Raw genomic sequence first — 19,988 nt, 5'->3', positions numbered from 1 at the left:
TTTCAGTACTGAGTAAATTAAGTGCAAAATTGAAGATTTTGTGAAAAGGTCAAAAATCTGTTTTCGACCTCATTAGTAAGACCATGATTTCAACCACAAAATAAAGTGTATTTGATTTTCCAACATGGGCTAACAGTGCTAGATCATTTGAATCAAAGTTTGGCACGAAAATCTCAGCACTAGACTTGGCCACTGTTTCTATGTTTCGATACAGTGTATCGATACGTGGAACTGTTTCAGTGTTTCGGAACGGCTGTGGTTCACTGTTTCGAAACAGTGGTGTTTCATTCCGCCCCTGTCTCGGATAACCGCACCAGATTCGATCTCGAGCCAGACACAGAAACTCTATCGTTGTTTCAAAATAAGGCTGTTTCAGTCCACCTGCCCTTGGAACGGACTAATTGTATCGAAACAGTAATGTTTCATTCCGCTCTGTGTTGTACGAGATTCGGGCTCGGCACAGATACTGAAACACAACATAACACTTAATGAAACACTTTCAAGAGTGTCGAAATCTTTTTGACAAGCAATAGCATGAAGCTTAAGATATCCGAAAATAAAGCTTCGTTTCTAACTGACTGTCCTATTACGAAATGGCGTAACATCTGCTTTATAAACACTAACAAAACAATAAAACAACACATACTATTCACATTCAAAATAATAAATATGTGAAAATCATTCGATTAAATTACACTTTTTTTTATAACATACGCTTCTCTTTTCATACACAGTAATCGTATTAAGAAACGCAAGTAGGCCTACAACATTTTGATTAAAAAAGGCGTAGAGTGACAGTTATTAGACATATACATAAATTTGATCTAGTATAATTGCAAGCAATCTGTTTGGCATATCACTGATAGTGTAATTGTGAACGGGAAGGCCTGGGAAGCATGATGACTTTATGTTAACGGTTCGAAACACCTTGAAAGATAAAAATTTTTTCTGTTATATTTTGTTATTTATCCGAATTATTTGGCGTTTTTTATGAGTCTATAGTCACTGTGCCTATTATCCACAATGATTCCCTTCGTGTGCATGGAAATTAGCAGGATAGGTATATGACCCATACTAACGGAATGTGGGAATCCCAGTAGCATATCCGTTGTTTCTGCAGTTTGCTCCCACCTCCAGTTCAGTTCGTGGTGGTTCTTCTGTCTTCAGCTATGGCTGTCCTCAGCCAATTGAAAAGTATGAAAGTCACATAACACGAAAGCAGCGCATTTACTGCAGGAAACACAAAACTGCCAAGACGCGCAAGTGATAGTTTCGTACTTTCTGCGAAATAATTAGCGCTCTCGCACCTCATTTATGTTTATATGGACATACTTATACAATAGACATTCAAGATGATAAAATGTGTAGGTTTATTAGATTATAAAACACAAACTGTTTCACTGTTTCGAAACAGTGTATCGAAACATTACATTGTATTGCTTGATTTGTTTCGAAACAGTTAAGTGTTTCAGTTTGCCCATCTCTACTCAGCACGAAAAAAGTAAAATTCCGATTCTTATATCTGATAGAGTAAAAGCATGTTCAACATGAAACTTAAAATGCCGTAGCCTGATATCACAAGGATGTAGAATACAAAATTTCGTTCATCTACTATTTTCCAACCCTCCCCAAATTCGTCGAAAAAAGTATTTTTGTAAAATGGGGAAAATAGGGTATAGGTGATACTTCTTTTACATATACTGTTTTATTGAAGGTTCAAAACCAGTCTCGTTCGTAACACCGTGTTTTAAACTTCCCAAAACAGTGGGTTTAATTTCCAACATAGACTAATAATGCTACATAAAATGAGGCAAAGGTAGACGAAAAAATGCTGCAGCGAATAAAGTTTTCACTTAGGTTTCTTATATCTTGTTGATTAAAGACATGATAAACATGAAACTTCGGACAGAAAAACTTAGCAACCCAAGATTTTCTAGTATAAAATATCATTCACGTACCGTTTTCCAAATTTCTACGAAATTATTTCAAACGTGAAGTCCATAAAAATTACAAAAAAATAGGTCACGTTCAATTTGCTTTTACAAAATTTGTGTCCCATAATTGATTTGAAACTAGTCATAATTGGGAAGAGCATGTTCACAAGCATCCAGAAAATCACCTTCGATTTTCCAATGTGCGCTAACAATACCCGAAAATGACGGACAAATTTGCGTCATTGTAACACGGGAACAAGCTACATTGCAGCAATCTGTTGTCCGTGTTTCGTTGCATGTGGTTTCCGTTTTTAAACTGACAAGTAATGTCTCACAATATATTGTGTTGGTCCATGGTGACATTGTCATCACCTGTTCAAGACATAAACCGGCAACGCCATCGCCATAGCTGTCACGCAATGAGTGCGTTTCTGCACCCAACAACTGAAGCCTGTAATTTGCTTCCTTAATTTACATTCCATAGCCTTGTGGTACCTGTCTGCTTACAAAGCCATCTGCTAAGTACCTCACCTCCGATTCTCAAATCAGTATGGCTATCTCACATATGTGGCCAGCACAAAATAATATAAATTTTGATTTTAAAATTCCCAACATTACAGTTTACATTTTACGAAATTTTTGAGCCACTTTCTGTAATTCTTCTCCTGGAAATTGGTTCTGTCGGCCAGATGATGATATCGAAGGAAAACAGAGCGTGAAAATGAGTTGTTGTTCTGGTACCCAACAAGCACCCGGTCTTTTGGGCCAATGAAATAAATGAGACAGTCCTTGAGAAAGCACAACTTTTATCGGAACATCATTTTGTTCCGTTGATATGTCAACAATGTTGCCGATCCACAGTTCATTATCAAACATACAGGCAATGTAACGGTCAGGGTAACAACTCCATCAGTTTCAGAATTAGCATGGCTGTGCTGGACACTCTGGCAACAAAATTTATTCTGTCATTAGAAACGGTGTTTATACAAACCGAAGTCGAGTCAAGAGGTACAAATTTATGATGTTCTCTCATACCGACAACCGTGCTGCTTTCTCGCCATCTTATATCTTGGAACTTTTCGCTTTCTTAGATTTCTTGTTTTGGAACATAAATACATATTCGATGCACTGTACATTTTGGTCATAAAAGTTGAACAGGTCTTTAAAAATCAATATTTGATTTGTTGATCACTATTGTAGGCTTGCATGGATAATAACCAATCGCTTGGTTATGCCACCAATCCCTTTACACGGAGAATTTCCGGGGCTGATGCAAAATAATGTTCCATTCTCGGTTAATGTCGAAATCGTTTTTATGGCTACACAGATTGACAAAATTCTTATTTCTAAATTGTCTTATTGAGACGTCACTGAAATAATATACGTGGGGAGTCAAATGACCTTTACGACTTTGGAATGATACAGAATTTATTGAGATAACTTACAGGAGCGGTAGATGTGTCGTTTCGTAGCAAACTTCAAGATTCACATAAAAGTGTCAAGTGTCAGTTTGGTTTCATGTGATTTCAGACTACCTAACAGATCAAAACGAAAATTTCTGTTCCGACACTGACAGTGTTGAGTGTTTATGGAAAAAGTTCAAGGCAATCGTAAAATGCGTTTTAGACAGGTACGTGCCGAGTAAAACTGTGAGGGACGGGAAAAACCCACCGTGGTTCAACAACAAAGTTAGGAAACTACTGCGAAAGCCAAGAGAGCTTCACTGCAAGTTTAAACGCAGCCAAAACTCTCAGACAAACAGAAGCTAAACGATGTCAAAGTTAGCGTAAGGAGGGCTATGCGTGAAGCGTTCAGTGAATTCGAAAGTAAAATTCTATGTACCGACCTGACAGAAAATCCTAGGAAGTTCTGGTCTTACGTTAAATCAGTAAGTGGCTCGAAACAGCATATCCAGACACTCCAGGATGATGATGGCATTGAAGCAGAGGATGACACGCGTAAAGCTGAAATACTAAACACCTTTTTCCAAAGCTGTTTCACAGAGGAAGACCGCACTGCAGTTCCTTCTCTAAATACTCGCACAAACTAAAAAATGGCTGACATAGAAATAAGTGTCCAAGGAATAGAAAAGCAACTGGAATCACTCAACAGAGGAAAGTCCACTGGACCTGACGGGATACCAATTCGATTCTACACAGAGTACGCGAAAGAACTTGCCCCCTTTCTAACAGCCGTGTACCAAAAAATCTTTAGAGGAACGGAAGGTTCCAAATGATTGGAAAAGAGCACAGGTAGTCCCAGTCTTTAAGAAGGGTCGTCGAGCAGATGCGCAAAACTATAGACCTATATCTCTGACGTCGATCTGTTGTAGAATTTTAGAACATGTTTTTTGCTCACGTATCATGTCGTTTCCGGAAACCCAGAATCTAATCTGTAGGAATCAACATGGATTCCGGAAACAGCGATCGTGTGAGACCCAACTCGCTTTATTTGTTCATGAGACCCAGAAAATATTAGATACAGGCTCCCAGGTAGATGCTATTTTCCTTGACTTCCGGAAAGCGTTCGGTACAGTTCCGCACTGTCGCCTGATAAACAAAGTAAGAGCCTACGGAATATCAGACCAGCTGTGTGACTGGATTGAAGAGTTTTTAGCAAAAAGAACACAGCATGTTGTTCTCAATGGAGAGACGTCTACAGACGTTAAAGTAACCTCTGGCGTGCCACAGGTGAGTGTTATGGGACCATTGCTTTTCACAATATATATAAATGACCTAGTAGATAGGGTCGAAAGTTCCATGCGGCTTTTCGCGGATGATGCTGTAGTATACAGAGAAGTTGCAGCATTAGAAAATTATAGCGAAATGCAGGAACATCTGCAGTGGATAGGCACGTGGTGCAGGGAGTGGCAACTGACCCTTAACGTAGACAAATGTAATGTATTGTGAATACGTAGAAAGAAGGATCCTTTATTGTATGATTATATGATAGCGGAACAAACACTGGTAGCAGTTACTTCTGTAAAATATCTGGGAGTATGCGTGCGGAACGATTTGAAGTGGAATGATCATATAAAATTAATTGTTGGTAAGGTGGGTACCAGGTTGAGATTCATTGGGAGAGTCCTTAGAAAATGTAGTCCATCAACAAAGGAGATGGCTTAAGAAACACTCGTTCGACCTATACTTGAGTATTTCTCATCAGTGTGGGATCCGTACCAGGTCGGGTTGACGGAGGAGATAGAGAAGATCCAAAGAAGAGCGGCGCGTTTCGTCACAGGGTTATTTGGTAAGCGTGATAGCGTTACGGAGATGTTTAGCAAACTCAAATGGCAGACTCTGCAAGAGAGGCGCTCTGCATCGCGGTGTAGCTTGCTGTCCAGGTTTCGAGAGGGTGCGTTCCTGGATGAGGTATCGAATATATTGCTTCCCCCTACCCATACCTCCCGAGGAGATCACGAATGTAAAATTAGAGAGATTCGAGAGCGCACGGAGGCTTTCCGGCAGAACCATACGCGACTGGAACAGGAAAGGGAGGTAATGACAGTGGCACGTAAAGTGCCCTCCGCCACACACCGTTGGGTGACTTGCGGAGTATAAGATGTACCATTTGTGATGTGGCAGACATCCCACCGGTAATTAATTTCTTCCCACACTCGTTGCAGCAAATCATGCGTAATTTGTGCAACGGCAGCGTCGATTCGAGTTTTCAGGTCGGCTGAATAGTTTGACAGGGGAGGAACATACACATGGTCTTTTATAAAACACCAGAGGAAGAAATCCAGTGGTGTCAAATCTGGGGAGCGAGGTGGCCTTGCGATTGGCCCTTTACAGTCAGTCAACCGACCTGGGAAGCGATTATCGAGGAAATCTCGAACTTACGCGAGGAAATGATGTGGTGCACCTTCCTGCTGATAGTAAACCACCGCAACTCGGTAATCTTCATCGAATTATGGAATTAAGAATGTTTTTAGGCATATCCAGATACACAACACCCGTGATAGTTTTATCAATGAAGAGACAGGGCCGTACACTTTCAGTTTGCTGAGGGCACGAAAGGTGTTAACTTTGGGGCTGTCACAAACGGGTTCCAGGGTTGCATGTGAATTTTAGCTGCCCCGTATTCTGCCGTTGTGGGTGTTCACTATACCACTGATGTGAAATGTCTCAACGCCGAACATTATTGTGTCCAGGAATGGCTCATTGTCTTCCATCCGATGCTACATTTCCACACAGAATTTCCCACAAGCAATCTTATGTGCATCACTAATGTGCTGTACCATTGTGCATCTGTATGGTTACCAGTGTAAACGTCTATGCAGTACTCGCCAAACAGGCAGGATAGTACAGTAATCACAAACACATGGGCGACCTAGTGATTTATCATGTCGCAGTGGACAACCTGTCTCAACGAAGTTCCCCCAAGATTAAGTTGTACGTCTTGTTGGGGGTCCTTTACCATATTCGGTGCGAAATTTACACCAAACCGTTGTTGCAGAGTTCGCTTCATGAAACCGAAACACACAGCGAGCTTGCTCCACACCAGTGAAAGTAGTCATTGTAACTGTTCACTACACTGGCAGTCCTGGTGCCACACTGGGGTACTGATGCCCTACTTGAATTAGACTTTAGGTTGTTGGCTACAAAATGACACATCTACTGATTCTGTAAGTTATCTCAATAAATTTCTATATAATTCTCAAGTGGTAAAGTCATGTTTGACTAACCCTGTATTTTAGTGATCTTTGTTTGAGTCGACAAAAAGTAAATTAATTTTCGAATAAACACATGTACAGATACCATATCATGTTGCAAGTGATCTGAAATAATGCATCAACAAACTGTTTGCAACATGTCCTCATTGACATAATAAGCTACAAAAAGCTTGCAGATTTTCCAAATGAAACTCCTGAGCAACAAGCAAGTAATTTTTAATAAGTCTGTGGAACTTAAATTAAGAAACTAATTTACAGGTTTGGGATCCTGGATCAAGAAACTCATCTTGAACAGTATTGCATGACCCCTATGGTGATGGAGTTGCCAGTTAATGTTTTTGAACGGTAGTGATAATGTAACCATGGACCAACACAATGTACTGAAATATTGCTTGTCAGTTTAAAAACATAAACCACATGCAACGAATCATGGACAATAAGTTGGTGCAATGTAGCCTGTTGCAGTGGTGCATTCCCCCAAATTTCTCTGTCATTTTCCTATTGTTAGCACACACTGGAAAATCGAACGCGATTTTCTGGATTAGCTTTAAAACATGCTCTTTCCAACTGTGATTGGTTTGAAATCAATTATGAAACACAAACTTTCTAAAAAACAAGTACAGAGTCTGCCAGAAAAAGGTATACACATTTAAAGGAGGGAAAAGTATTACTTATGTGCTTATGTGTTTAATTTACATTTAATAATTGATCACACATGTTGTACAACTATCAGTTCAGCACATGGTTACTTTAAATGGTCAAAATATTCATAACAGAACGACAAGCTGTCGCTGCAGCTATGTCAGTCAGTGTTACAGTGTAGATCGCTGCAGTTGCCTCTGTAATCTCCTGGCAAAGCTCCTGCAGCATGTGTGGCTTGTGTCAGTAGATGTTATCCTTCAGAGTCCCCACAAGTAAAAGTCCACAGGTGTAACATTCCCTCCAGGGGGTCCACAACTCTTTTGTGGATACGTGCGTAGCGAGCACGGGACCCCGAGCTAATGTGGCCTTCCTTCCTTTCCGGGCTGCATACCTTCCCTTTCCGCATCCTTCCCCATCCCTCTCTTCGCCCCTCCTCCCCTTACCTCTGGCTCTTTCCTTCCCTTTCTCCCCATCTGGGAGTATGGTTTGTGCCTACGTCCGGAGACGGACGCTCGTCAATGTACTGCATTCTTCGCCTTCCTTGCTTTTATGTCTTCTTCCTTCCTTTATCCTTCTCTTTTCCTTACCTCTTCTCTTTACCCTTTTCTCCGCTGCGGCGTTTGAGACCTCTCTTCTTTCCTTTCCCTTTCTCTTTCTTCCTCCCTGTGCGTGTCTGAAGGCCAACCCACGCCTTTTGTGCGTAGCCGGTGACGGGGTAACGCGTAATTCCCCGCCCCGGGTAGACAGGTAGGACACGTACGTACCCCCTGGTAACGGCCAGGCCCAGGGAGGGGTGATTACCCGAGCTGATACCTTCCGAAAGTGCCGATTGGTCCCTCCGTCCGTTTGTCGGGAGGTGTGACCTGAGGTGTGAACAATCACCTAAGGCGGGAGTGCCCTCAGAGAGGGCCCCCACAAGGGAGGAAGGGAGGAGCGCGCCATCGGAGACGCCGGTAATCATGGGGGATTCTTCCGCAATGGTTTCCTCACCTTCCACTATGTCTGCTCACAAACGTAAGTATACTGAGTCTCAGCCACAGGCGATTCTTCCATCGTTGCCACAGTTCCTTGTTGTTTCTCGGTCTGACGAAGGTCACGACTTCTCCACGGTCAACCCTTTCATTATTCAGAAAGGTGTCGACGCAATTGCAGGTCCTGTAAAGTCTTGTTCCAGATTACGGAATGGCACCCTGTTGTTAGAAACACACAGTGCCCTCCAGGCACAAAAATTGCTGCGTACTTCTGTGCTCCATACCTTCCCTGTCCGGGTGGAACCGCACCGTACCTTAAATTCCTCGCGTGGAGTCGTTTATACACGCTCCCTCGATGGATTGTCTGACGAAGAAATTCAGCACTATCTGTCTGACCAGGGCGTAACGGCTGTTCATATAGTTATGAAACGGGTTGACACGAACATCATCCCAACCCGCACTGTCTTCTTGACATTTGACAAAGTTCAACTCCCATCGAAAATCAAAGCAGGCTATGAGATAATTTCCGTTCACCCTTACGTCCCAAACCCTACACGTTGCTATCGATGTCAGCGGTTCAATCACACCAGCCAGTCCTGTTCCAATCCGGCCAAATGTGTTACATGTGGCAAGGATGCCCATGAGGGTGCTTGTCCACCTCCGTCCCCTCGCTGCATCAACTGTATGGGTGACCACCCTGCTTCCTCTCGAGATTGCCCCGTTTTTAAGGACGAAAAGCTCACCCAGGAAATAAGAGTGAAGGAAAAGGTGTCGATCTTTGCTGCTCGAAAATTATTCGCCAGTCGACAGCCCACCATGCCTCAGGCAGGAAAATACAGCACTGTCCTTGCTTCTCCTCGGCCAACAAAGGAGGCGGCCACGCAGACTTGCGACCTCACCTTTAGTGCCACGGTCGTCAGATCGGCCAGCGCAAAGATCGCCCGTTCAACCTCACCACTTTCGCCTGCCCACTCTATGGCTCACCTTTCATCGGGTTCTGCAAAATCTCGAGCCCAAAAGTCAGACACCAAGCCTTCCAAAAAAGAGCATACTCGTGAAGAGTTTTTACGTACCGCAACTTCCAAACCATCGGTTCCTCCTTCATCTAAACATCATACTTCTAAGAAGGCTCAAAAGAAACCCAGTTCCTCTCCTTCTCCGCCAAGGCGTGTCCCATCTACAGCACCACCTGGCGGAAATCGCCCTCGGCCGTCTTCTGTGGCGCCGAGGCGCACTGCTGGTGGCCGGTCAACCGGCCGATCGCTGGTGGCAGAAGCTGCTCCTGACCAACCTATGGATCAGGATATTCTGCCTTCGGCTGAATGCCATTCCATGCTGTCGGTCGCTAGCTCCGAGCAGTCTTTGAGTTGACAGCAACTTTGGTCACATTCCTCCATGTTCTGTTCACCCCATGTCCATTATCCACTGGAATATCCGCGGCATTCGAGCCAATAGGGATGAATTGTCGATCCTCTTACGATCCTACTCGCCGGTCATCTTCTGTCTTCAGGAAACAAAGCTGCGTCCCCATGACCGCTTTGTTCTCCCTCATTTTCAGTCCGTCCGATATGATCTCCCCTCTGTTGAAGGCTCTCCAGCCCATGGAGGACTCATGATTCTTCTGCATGATACTCTCCATTATCACCCAATCCCCTTAAACACTTCCTTCCAAGCTGTCGCCGTCCGTCTTTCCCTTTCCGGATACACGTTCTCTCTTTGTACTGTATACATTCCATCGTCCACACCAATGGCACGAGCTGATCTCCTTCATCTTCTTGGTCAGCTTCCACCCCCCCTATTTGCTGGTTGGGGACTTCAATGCCCACCACCCGCTTTGGGGATCTCCACATCCTTGTCCACGTGGCTCACTACTGCTAGACGTCTTCCACCAAGCGGATCTAGTTTGCCTCAACACTGGGGTCCCTACATTTTTGTCTGCCTCCACGACACATTTATCTCATTTGGACCTTGCGGTCGGTACTGTTCCGCTGGCTCGGCGCTTCGAATGGTTCGCCCTTGATGATACACACTCGAGTGACCACTTTCCATGTGTCCTTAGACTGCAGCCTCAGCTGCCATATATGCGTCCGAGACGCTGGAAGTTTGCCCAGGCCGACTGGACACTTTTTTCGTCTCTAGCGACATTCGCTGACCGTCACTTTCCCAGCGTTGACGATGAGGTCACACACGTTACCGACGTTATTCTTACAGCTGCGGAACGTTCAATACCACGCACCTCCGAATTGCCCCGGCGCCCCCCAGTTCCGTGGTGGAACGAGGCATGCCGTGACGCAATACGTGAGCGGCGACGTGCTCTTCGCATTTTCCGTCGCCATCCTAGTTTGGCCAACTGTATCCGCTATAAGCAGCTCCGTGCGCGATGCCGTCGCGTCATCCGCGATAGCAAGAAGGCAAGCTGGAAATTCTTTATTAGCTCATTTAACACCTTCACTCCCTCCTCGGAAGTTTGGAGTCGGCTTCGACGGTTCTCAGGCGCACCTAGTTTCTCCCCGGTCTCTGGGCTCACTGTCGCGCATGATACCTTAGTGGACCCCGTCGCAATTTCTAACTCGTTGGGTCAGCACTTTGCTGAGATTTCGAGCTCTTCAAATTACCCGCCAGCGTTTCTCCCGAAGAAACGTGCAGCGGAAGTGCGACATCTTGCTTTCTCCTCTCAAAATCACGAAAGCTACAATACTGTTTTCTCCATGCGGGAACTCCAACATGCCCTCTCTTCTTCTCGCTCCTCCGCCCCAGGACCGGATGGTATCCATGTCCAAATGTTGCTGCATTTATCAACCCATAGTCTGCGTTACCTCCTTCGCCTTTATAATCGAATTTGGACCGACAGTACTTTTCCCCGACGATGGCGGGAAGCTGTCGTCGTTCCTGTTCCGAAACTGGAAAAGACAAACATCTCCCGTCTAGCTATCGCCCCATTTCTCTCACGAGTAGTGTCTGTAAGGTTTTGGAGCGTATGGTGAATTACCGTCTAGCGTGGTGGCTGGAATCCCGCAGTCTTTCAACACCTGCCCAATGCGGATTTCGGAAGCATCGTTCTGCAGTTGACCATCTTGTTGCTCTCTCCACTTATATCATGAACAATTTTCTCCGGAAACGCCAAACGGTAGCAATATTTTTCGATCTGGAGAGAGCATACGATACCTGTTGGAGGACAGGCATCCTCCGCACACTGTTCTCTTGGGGTTTTCGAGGCCGGCTGCCCCTTTTTCTTCGCCAATTTATGGCAGAGTGTACTTTTAGGGTGCGGGTGAACACTACTCTCTCCCGTACTTTCTCCCAAGAAAACGGGGTACCCCAGGGATCCGTGCTGAGTGTTGTACTGTTTGCCATTGCCATCAATCCCATTATGGATTGTCTCCTTCCTGATGTCTCGGGCTCCCTCTTTGTGGACGATTTTGCGATCTACTACAGCTCTCAACGGACCAGCCTTCTTGAACGACGTCTTCAAGGATGTCTCGATCGCCTCCACTCGTGGAGCATCGAAACCGGCTTCCGTTTCTCACCCAGTAAGACCGTTTGTGTCAATTTTTGGCGACGTAAGGAGTTTCTTCCGCCCTCCTTACATCTAGGTCCTGTCAACCTTCCGTTTTCAGACGTCGCTAAATTCTTGGGTCTTATGTTTGACAGAAAACTGTGCTGGTCCTCCCACGTTTCCTATCTTTCGGCTCGCTGTCTGCGATCGCTTAACACCCTCCGTGTCCTGAATGGTACCTCCTGGGGAGCGGACCGAGTGGTCCTTCTCTGCCTCTATCGCGCCTTAGTGCGCTCGAAATTGGATTATGGAAGCATAGTCTACTCCTCTGCTCGGCCGTCTATTCTTCGGCGTCTCGACTCTATCCACCACCGTGGATTACGTTTAGTGTCTGGAGCTTTTTACACTAGCCCTGTGGAAAGCCTTTATGCCGAGACTGCTGAACCTCCGCTGTCCAATCGGCGAGCAGTCCTCCTGAGTCGTTATGCTAGCCATCTGTCTTCCATGCCTGCTAATCCAGCCCATGACCTTTTTTTCGACGCCTCCTTTGATGTAGGGTATGCAGGCCGCTCCTCCTCCCTACTACCCCCGGGAGTCCGCTTCCGTCAACTGCTCCATTCTCTTTCCTGCCGCCTTTCTAAAACCTTCGTGACAACTTGGGGTACAGCACCGCCTTGGCTCCGTCCCCGGATCTGCCTGCTCCGTGACCTTTGTCAATTTCCCAAGGATGGTACCCCTACACTTGTTTATCGTCGGGCATTTGCTGCTCTATGTGCAGAAATGACGGACGCCACATTTATTTACACCGACGGCTCGAAAACATCATTAAGTGTAGGGAGTGCCTATATTGTTGGCGACACCCCAAGTCGCTTTCGGCTTCCCGACCAGTGTTCGGTTTATACTGCGGAGCTTTACGCTGTTCTCCAGGCTGTCCACTACATCCGCCGCCATCAGCGGATACAGTACGTTATCTGCTCAGACTCTCTCAGCTCTCTCCTCAGTCTCCAAGCTCTTTACCCTATGCACCCTCTGGTCCACCGGATTCAGGACTGTCTGCACTTGCTCCACCTGGGGGGCGTCTCGGTGGCGTTCCTCTGGCTCCCGGGACACGCTGGTATCTGTGGGAATGAGGCGGCCGATATAGCGGCCAAAGCTGCAGTCTCTCTTCCTCAGCCAGCTATTCAGTCGCTTCCCTTCACCGATCTACGAAGCGGTTTATGTCGCAAAGTTGCTCATTTATGGCATGCGCATTGGTCAACACTTCCCCGTAATAAATTACGGGAAGTGAAAGCCCTTGCTTGCGCTTGGACCTCTTCCTCCCGAACGCGTCGTCGGGAGGAGGTAATTTTAGCTAGACTCCGGATAGGGCACTGTCTTTTTAGCCATCGACATCTTTTAAGCGGCGATCCTCCCCCACTCTGTCCCCACTGCTCTCAGCTGTGGACGGTAAGACACCTTTTAATTGAATGCCCCTATTTTAATCCGTTACGCTCCCGTCTACAGCTATCGCCTGATCTATCGTCGATTTTAGCAGATGACACGCGCTCAGCCGACCGCGTTCTCCAGTTTATTAGTGACAGTGAAATGACGTCAGTCATTTGAAGCTTTTTTTGGGGACAACCACCCCCTTTTTGTAGTGGATTTTTAAGTATTCCTTCTACATTTAGTTTCTCCAATTTTATGACTTTGTTCCCACTGCTACTGGTTTTCAATTTCGGTTTTTTACTGTCTTAAGTCATGGGCTGGGCGCTAATGACCATAGAAGTTTTGCGCCCTAAAACCACAAAAAAAAAAAAAAAGGTGTAACATTTGGCGACTGCGGAGCCAACTTCGTCCAGTTCAGTGCCCCGGAAAACTGTCACCGAGGAAAGCTCGTACGGCTAGATGGTAGTGTCTGCTGCCCTGTCCTATTGGTAGAGGATCTCTTCATCAGCCCCATAAAGTGTACCTATACCTGGCTGAATTGATGTATGTAACATTTCCAGGTACATTTCTCCAGTGATGGGCACACATTGTTATGCCGATTCATGGTTCCATTAAGTTTAAATTGTGCCTCGTCACTCCACACTACCTTTGTCACAAATTGTTCATCAGTTACCATTTGCTGATACCATTCGCAAAATTGCAGTGGTGATCAGGATCGTCATCATTAATCGCATGCAGTAAACTTTCCACTTCGCAGCTTTCAGAATTCTTTGTACACGTGTACTGCTAGCCCCCACTTCACATGCACATGGCGTAGCAGACTTCTGTGGAGAATTAACAAACGTTACCAACACGAGACCCGACGAAGTAGGACTTCTAGCTGCATGCTGTCTTCCTGATCTTCCTCTGTGAATATCACAAATCGTCCATGCACTTCAAAATTGTCAATGATGCGCTTAATTGCTAGGCGAATTGGCGGTTCTGTTTAATACTCCCGCCTCCACTGATGTTGCACTTCAAAGGCATTATCAAACTTGAAAAGCCATTTCACAATAGATTTTCGTTGCTCGAGTGTCAAGCGTGCTCAAGCCATCTGAGCTGAGATGAAAGTACTACCATCTGTTGAACCAAGGACCATACTACAACACACTTGTAACTCAAATCGAACGATTATATCGATATCTCGACAGAACCTGACAAAGAGTTTATACATTTTTGTTGGGCTCTGTAGAATGTGATCTATTTTTGTAATATTTACGTACATCAGGCTTTAAATGATTTTGTAGAAATTTGGAAAGTGGTAGATGAATTATATTTTATACTGGAAAACAAATTGCTAGTTATCTTGTTTATTGTACCTTTAATCGAAAAAAATAAGAAGCCTAAGGTAAAACTATACTCGCAGCGTGATATTTCCGGCTACTTTGCCTCATTTTATGTAGCGTTGTTAGCCCATTTTCGAAATTAAACCCATTTTTCTGGGGAAGCTTAAAATATTGTTTTGAATGAGACTGGTTTTGAAGCTTTAATAGAAAACAGTATTTGTAAAAGAAGTGTCAGTGAGACTGGTTTTGAAGCTTTAATAGAAAACAGTATTTGTAAAAGAAGTGTCAGATATACCCTGTTTTCACCGTTTTATAAAAAAATCATCATTTTTTCGACGAATGTGGAGATTATTGGAAAATAGTGGGCAAATGAAAAGTTTTATTCCACACCTCGTGCTACCGGGCTATCGTGTATTATGTTTCATGTTCAACAAGCGTTTTTTCATGCCGCCATTTTCGCGCCCAACTTTGATTCAAATTACCTAGCATTGTTAGCCCACATTAGATAGTGAAATACACTGTGTTCTGCAGACCATACCATGGCTTTACTAATAATGCCAGTTAGGAGAGTTTGAAAGAACACAATTTTTTGAAAGACCATGTCGAAAACGGACTTTTGACCTTTTTACAAAATCTCCAACATTGAACTTAATTTACTCAGTATTGAAAGTGGTAAATAAATGAAACGTTATGTTCGAGAACCTTGTGATGTTAGGTTACTACGTGGCAAGTTTGACGTTCGCACTTTTTAGTCCCTAAGATATAAAATTTTCGGTTGAATATGGCTCTTAAAATTCTTTTCGTTATTGTTCTTAGAGAACGCATAAAGTCATACATATGATCAAATTTCACTTCTTTCAATAGAAATTCACTCTCGCCCTGAGCAATGTCGTGCATAGAGTCAAACGTGAAACTGTATGTCGGCCAGTATTATTTCAACAAACGTTTTCACCAATGTTCATCTGGGACATGTTCGGACGTTCACATAAAATTTCATCGAAATCCGTTATGGCCGAGCAAGAAAATATGCCGAAAATAACAAATGGTAGTGGAATTCAGGGCATTTCCAACCCAGAAGACAGCAACCATTATATTCGCACCAAATACAGCTTGCCACCATGACGACGACGGCGACGACGACCACCATCACCAGCGCTGCTTTTAATATGTAATATGTTTCAATATAATTCTAATTTGTTTAAATCAGTCCTCAGTAAAATGCTTTAATGTGATTTGTAAAAACCTACCATTGAAGGGAAATAAAACATTTGGAAATCATTCATCCAAAAATTTGTGGAGTGCAGCCTGTAAAAGGAAAAAGAAGGCGTATCAAAAATGGCTATATACTAGAACTCAGGTAGACAGAGAAAGTTATGTTGAAGAAAGAAACAAAGCCAAACAGATAATTGCAGCATCCAAGAAGAAATCTTGGGAAGACTTTGGAACCAGGTTGGACACTATGGCTCAAGCTTCTGGAAAACCATTCTGGAGTGTAATTAGCAATCTTCGAAAGGGGGGTAAGAAGGAAATGACAAGTATTTTGGACAGGTCAGGAAAACTGCTGCTGAATCCTGTGGATGCCTTGGGCAGATGGAGGGAATATTTTGAAGAGTTGCTCAATGTAGGTGAAAATACGATCAGTAATGTTTCAGATTTCGAGGTAGAATGGGATAGGAATGATGATGGAAATAGAATCACATTTGAGGAAGTGGAGAAAATGGTCAATAGGTTGCAGTGCAATAAAGCAGCTGGCGTGGATGAAATTAAGTCGGAACTCATCAAATACAGTGGAATGTCAGGTCTTAAATGGCTACACAGGATAATTGAAATGGCCTGGGAGTCGGAACAGGTTCCATCAGACTGGACAAAAGCAGTAATCACACCAATCTTTAAACAAGGAAACAGAAAAGATTGTAACAACTACAGAGGTATCTCTTTAATCAGCATTGTGGGTAAAATCTTTTCAGGTATTGTTGAAAGGAAAGTGTGAGTATTAGTTGAAGACCAATTGGATGAAAATCAGTGTGGGTTTAGGCCCCTTTGAGGTTGTCAGGACCAGATCTTTAGCTTACGGCAAATAATGGAGAAGTGTTGTGAGTGGAACAGGGAATTGTATCTACGCTTTATAGATCTAGAAAAGGCATATGACCGGGTTCCTAGTAGGAAGTTATTGTCTGTTCTATGAGATTATGGAATAGGAGGCAAACTTTTGCAAGCAATTAAAGGTCTTTACATGGATAGTCAGGCAGCAGTTAGAGTTGACGGTAAATTGAGTTCATGGTTCAGAGTAGTTTTAGGGGTAAGACAAGGCTGCAACCTGTCTCCACTGTTGTTCATATTATTTATGGATCATATGTTGAAAACAATAGACTGGCTGGGTGGGATTAAGATAGGTGAACACAAAATAAGCAGTCTCGCATATGCGGATGACTTAGTTGTGATGGCAGATTCTATTGAAAGTTTGCAAAGTAATATTTCAGAGCTAGATCAGAAATGTAAGGACTATGGTATGAAGATTAGCATCTCCAAAACGAAAGTAATGTCAGTGGGAAAGAGATATAAACGGATTGAGTGCCAAATAGGAGGAACAAAGTTAGAACAGGTGGACAGTTTCAAGTACGTAGGATGTATATTCTCACAGGATGGCAACATAGTGAAAGAACTGGAAGCGAGGTGTAGCAAAGCTAATGCAGTGAGTGCTCAGCTATGATCTACTCTCTTCTGCAAGAAGGAAGTCAGTACTAAGACTAAGCTATCTGTGCACCGTTCTATCTTTCGAGCAACTTTGTTTTATGGGAGCGAAAGCTGGGTGGATTCAGGTTACCTTATCAATAAGGTTGAGGTTACGGATATGAAAGTAGCTAGGATGATTGCAGGTACTAGTAGATGGGAACAATGGCAGGAGGGTGTGCACAATGAGGAAATTAAAGAAAAAACTGGGAATGAACTCTATAGATGTAGCAGTCAGGGCGAACAGGCTTAGATGGTGGGGTCATGTTACATGCATGGAAGAAGCAAGGTTACCCAAGAGACTCATGGGTTCAGCAGTAGAGGGTAGGAGGAGTCGGGGCAGACCAAGGAGAAGGTACCTGGATTCGGTTAAGAATGATTTTGAAGTAATAGGTTTAACATCAGAAGAGGCACCAATGTTAGCACTGAATAGGGGATCATGGAGGAATTTCATAAGGGGGCTATGCTCCAGACTGAACGCTGAAAGGCATAATCAGCTTTAAATGATGATGATGATGATGATGCATGTGTGATGCAATTAATGTAATAACTATTACAGCAACAGTCTATAAAAAGTCTGACAACATCAAAATTTACACAATATAAAACTGAAATGTGCAATATCACCTATAAGTATTTCACTCAACATTATGACTGTGGATAAAAGTCTAGGATATAGCTACGACAGCGTGTAAATGGGAGGAATTCTGTATGTTCATTATTTCTGCCTCCATCTGCGAAGTTACATTTTTTCTCAGTGGAGCATCTTAGCCCATCTTGGGTCACTCAGTTCCTATGCTATTCAGGAACAGAATGCCAATTCCTCTGCAGGGAAACAATCGATTCCTTAGCAGTCGTATAGGATATTTTAGCAGACAATGTGCAGACAGTTTCAGCGAATATTGAAAAATGTTTCAAACACATTATACTGATATACTTATTTTAGAGCCTAAACGATAAACATGCATGTTAAATATTAGTTTACCAAACTGCCTTGTGTAATTTTCGTGTTCACTTTCCAGGAAGTTTGTCCAATAACTTAAATCATTTAACATTTGGCAGGTACACTGCATCAGTGCCTTCCCTGAAGATTTTGATCTTTTCATTTTCTTCAGTTCTTGGGAGTAGGTACAGCTGTTAGGAATGTGCAATGTAATAATTTTAAAAACTGTACTGTTAATGTTACAATGTAGATCCAATTTTCTCGTTGTAGCAGAATATTAGGAAACAATAAATACTGATTTGATCCTTTTAATTTTTGTTTAATCTTCTGAATCCTCTCGTATTCCCATCGTCTTTCCCAGCTCTGCGATAGTGGCTTCCCTGACTGCTTTATTTTTGTACAGTGAACATTTCACATTCTACCAGCACTCCTATTCTATGTAAAGGAAAACTAACTTAACTGTTGCATAATCAGTCTAACGAGCCATGTTACTGATCCACAAGAAACAGATGACTGAGAAAACAGAGCAGAATGAAGACAGGTAATTTATTTATTTTTATTTTTTGTTTACATGGAGCTACCAACAGCTGACTGTTTCAACTGTCATTGCAGTTTTCTACAAGTTAATGCATGGACTATGGTCCATTGTTTTTAGCTTAGTTCTTTGTCTGCAGTAACAGTCTTTCTTTTTATTACCAACATGTATATCAGAGCACTTGGTTGATTTGTGTTAAAGAATTTAATTAATTTATAAAGATACAGTGACTAGACAGTAAGGCATTTATGATGTACAAAGATTTCCCTGCAAGAGTTTCTGTAATCTGTTCCACACATAACTGTGATTGTTGTTTTCTGGGGAAATGTTCTGTTCATATGTATGTCAGCAGCACAGTGCCATATATCTGTTTCAGAATTGTCGAGAAATTATAAAATCTGGTCTAAGTTCCAAAAATTAAAAAATTTCGTTTTATTGTCAAAATATGGGCTATGTCCCTAACACTCACCAGTAAAAACTGGGCTATCTAGTAATCAGCGTGAAAGTGGTTTAAAACATTACCACCAGAATGGGCCAGGTGCTAAGTGCCACCTGTTCTGATACAAAATCCGGGCTATGTGCCCATGCAGATGTTTTTAGTTTGATGTTTGATTGTGTTCAAGTTGCAGTGATTAGTCCTGTCTGTTGTGTTTACTATTGTGGTTTATGTGATGGGTGAAACAAGAAACCGTCGGAAAAGGGGTGAAGGTAGTGTTTCCCAAATAAATAAGAAACTAAGAGCCGAGGAAAAACCATATGGGAACAATAAGAAAGCTACTGTACCTAAAAAATAACCTCCACCTGATGAGGTAAGTGTATATGATAACTTTAACGCCTTATGACTAAGGCTTTTTAGAAGAACTTTGTTTGATTATGATTTTTCTGTGTCGTTTTAAGCTAACCTATGTTTAGATTATGCAGACCATATTATGTTATGTTTGCCTTGGTTCCTGGACTGTAGTAGATCTACCAACTGTGCAGAGTAGCAAACAAACAGGTTATTCGTGGCAGTCACAAATTATTTAATGCCTCTAATTCCAATGTTTGTTGTAGGTTTCATGCCAGTACCGCTAGCAATGTAGAAAATTGCATTGGAAAACAAATTAAACATATTCAATCAGTTCTATGAACTAGATGATAATGTTAAGCAAAACTCTTATTTGATGGGGAACGTAGGTGTGTTCAAAGTTACAAGAAGGTGTCATGGTTCTCACAAAGAACTTGAGGAGAGTTGCAGACAGGCCAGTGTTTTTTATACAATTTCTGTTGACGAAGGAGGACATTTTCAAGTGTGCAAAAAAACCTTTCTGGG

At 43.1% G+C, this 19,988-nt stretch overlaps 1 protein-coding gene across 1 annotated transcript in view; it reads left to right on the top strand.

The window, feature by feature from the left end:
* Positions 1-18,372, top strand: part of LOC126190701 (F-box only protein 33) — a 124,461-nt gene extending 106,089 nt beyond the window's left edge. The window contains exon 7 of the mRNA XM_049931168.1: positions 18,261-18,372. Coding sequence (XP_049787125.1) covers positions 18,261-18,326 — 66 coding nt within the window. The 3' untranslated portion in view covers positions 18,327-18,372. The remainder of the gene's footprint in view (positions 1-18,260) is intronic.
* Positions 18,373-19,988: the final 1,616 nt, after the last annotated feature.

This window comes from Schistocerca cancellata, chromosome 6 (genome assembly GCF_023864275.1).
Source record: "Schistocerca cancellata isolate TAMUIC-IGC-003103 chromosome 6, iqSchCanc2.1, whole genome shotgun sequence".
Lineage (NCBI taxonomy): Eukaryota > Metazoa > Arthropoda > Insecta > Orthoptera > Acrididae > Schistocerca > Schistocerca cancellata.
Note: the sequence above shows the minus strand (reverse complement) of the source record. Positions and strands in the feature narration are given on the sequence as shown.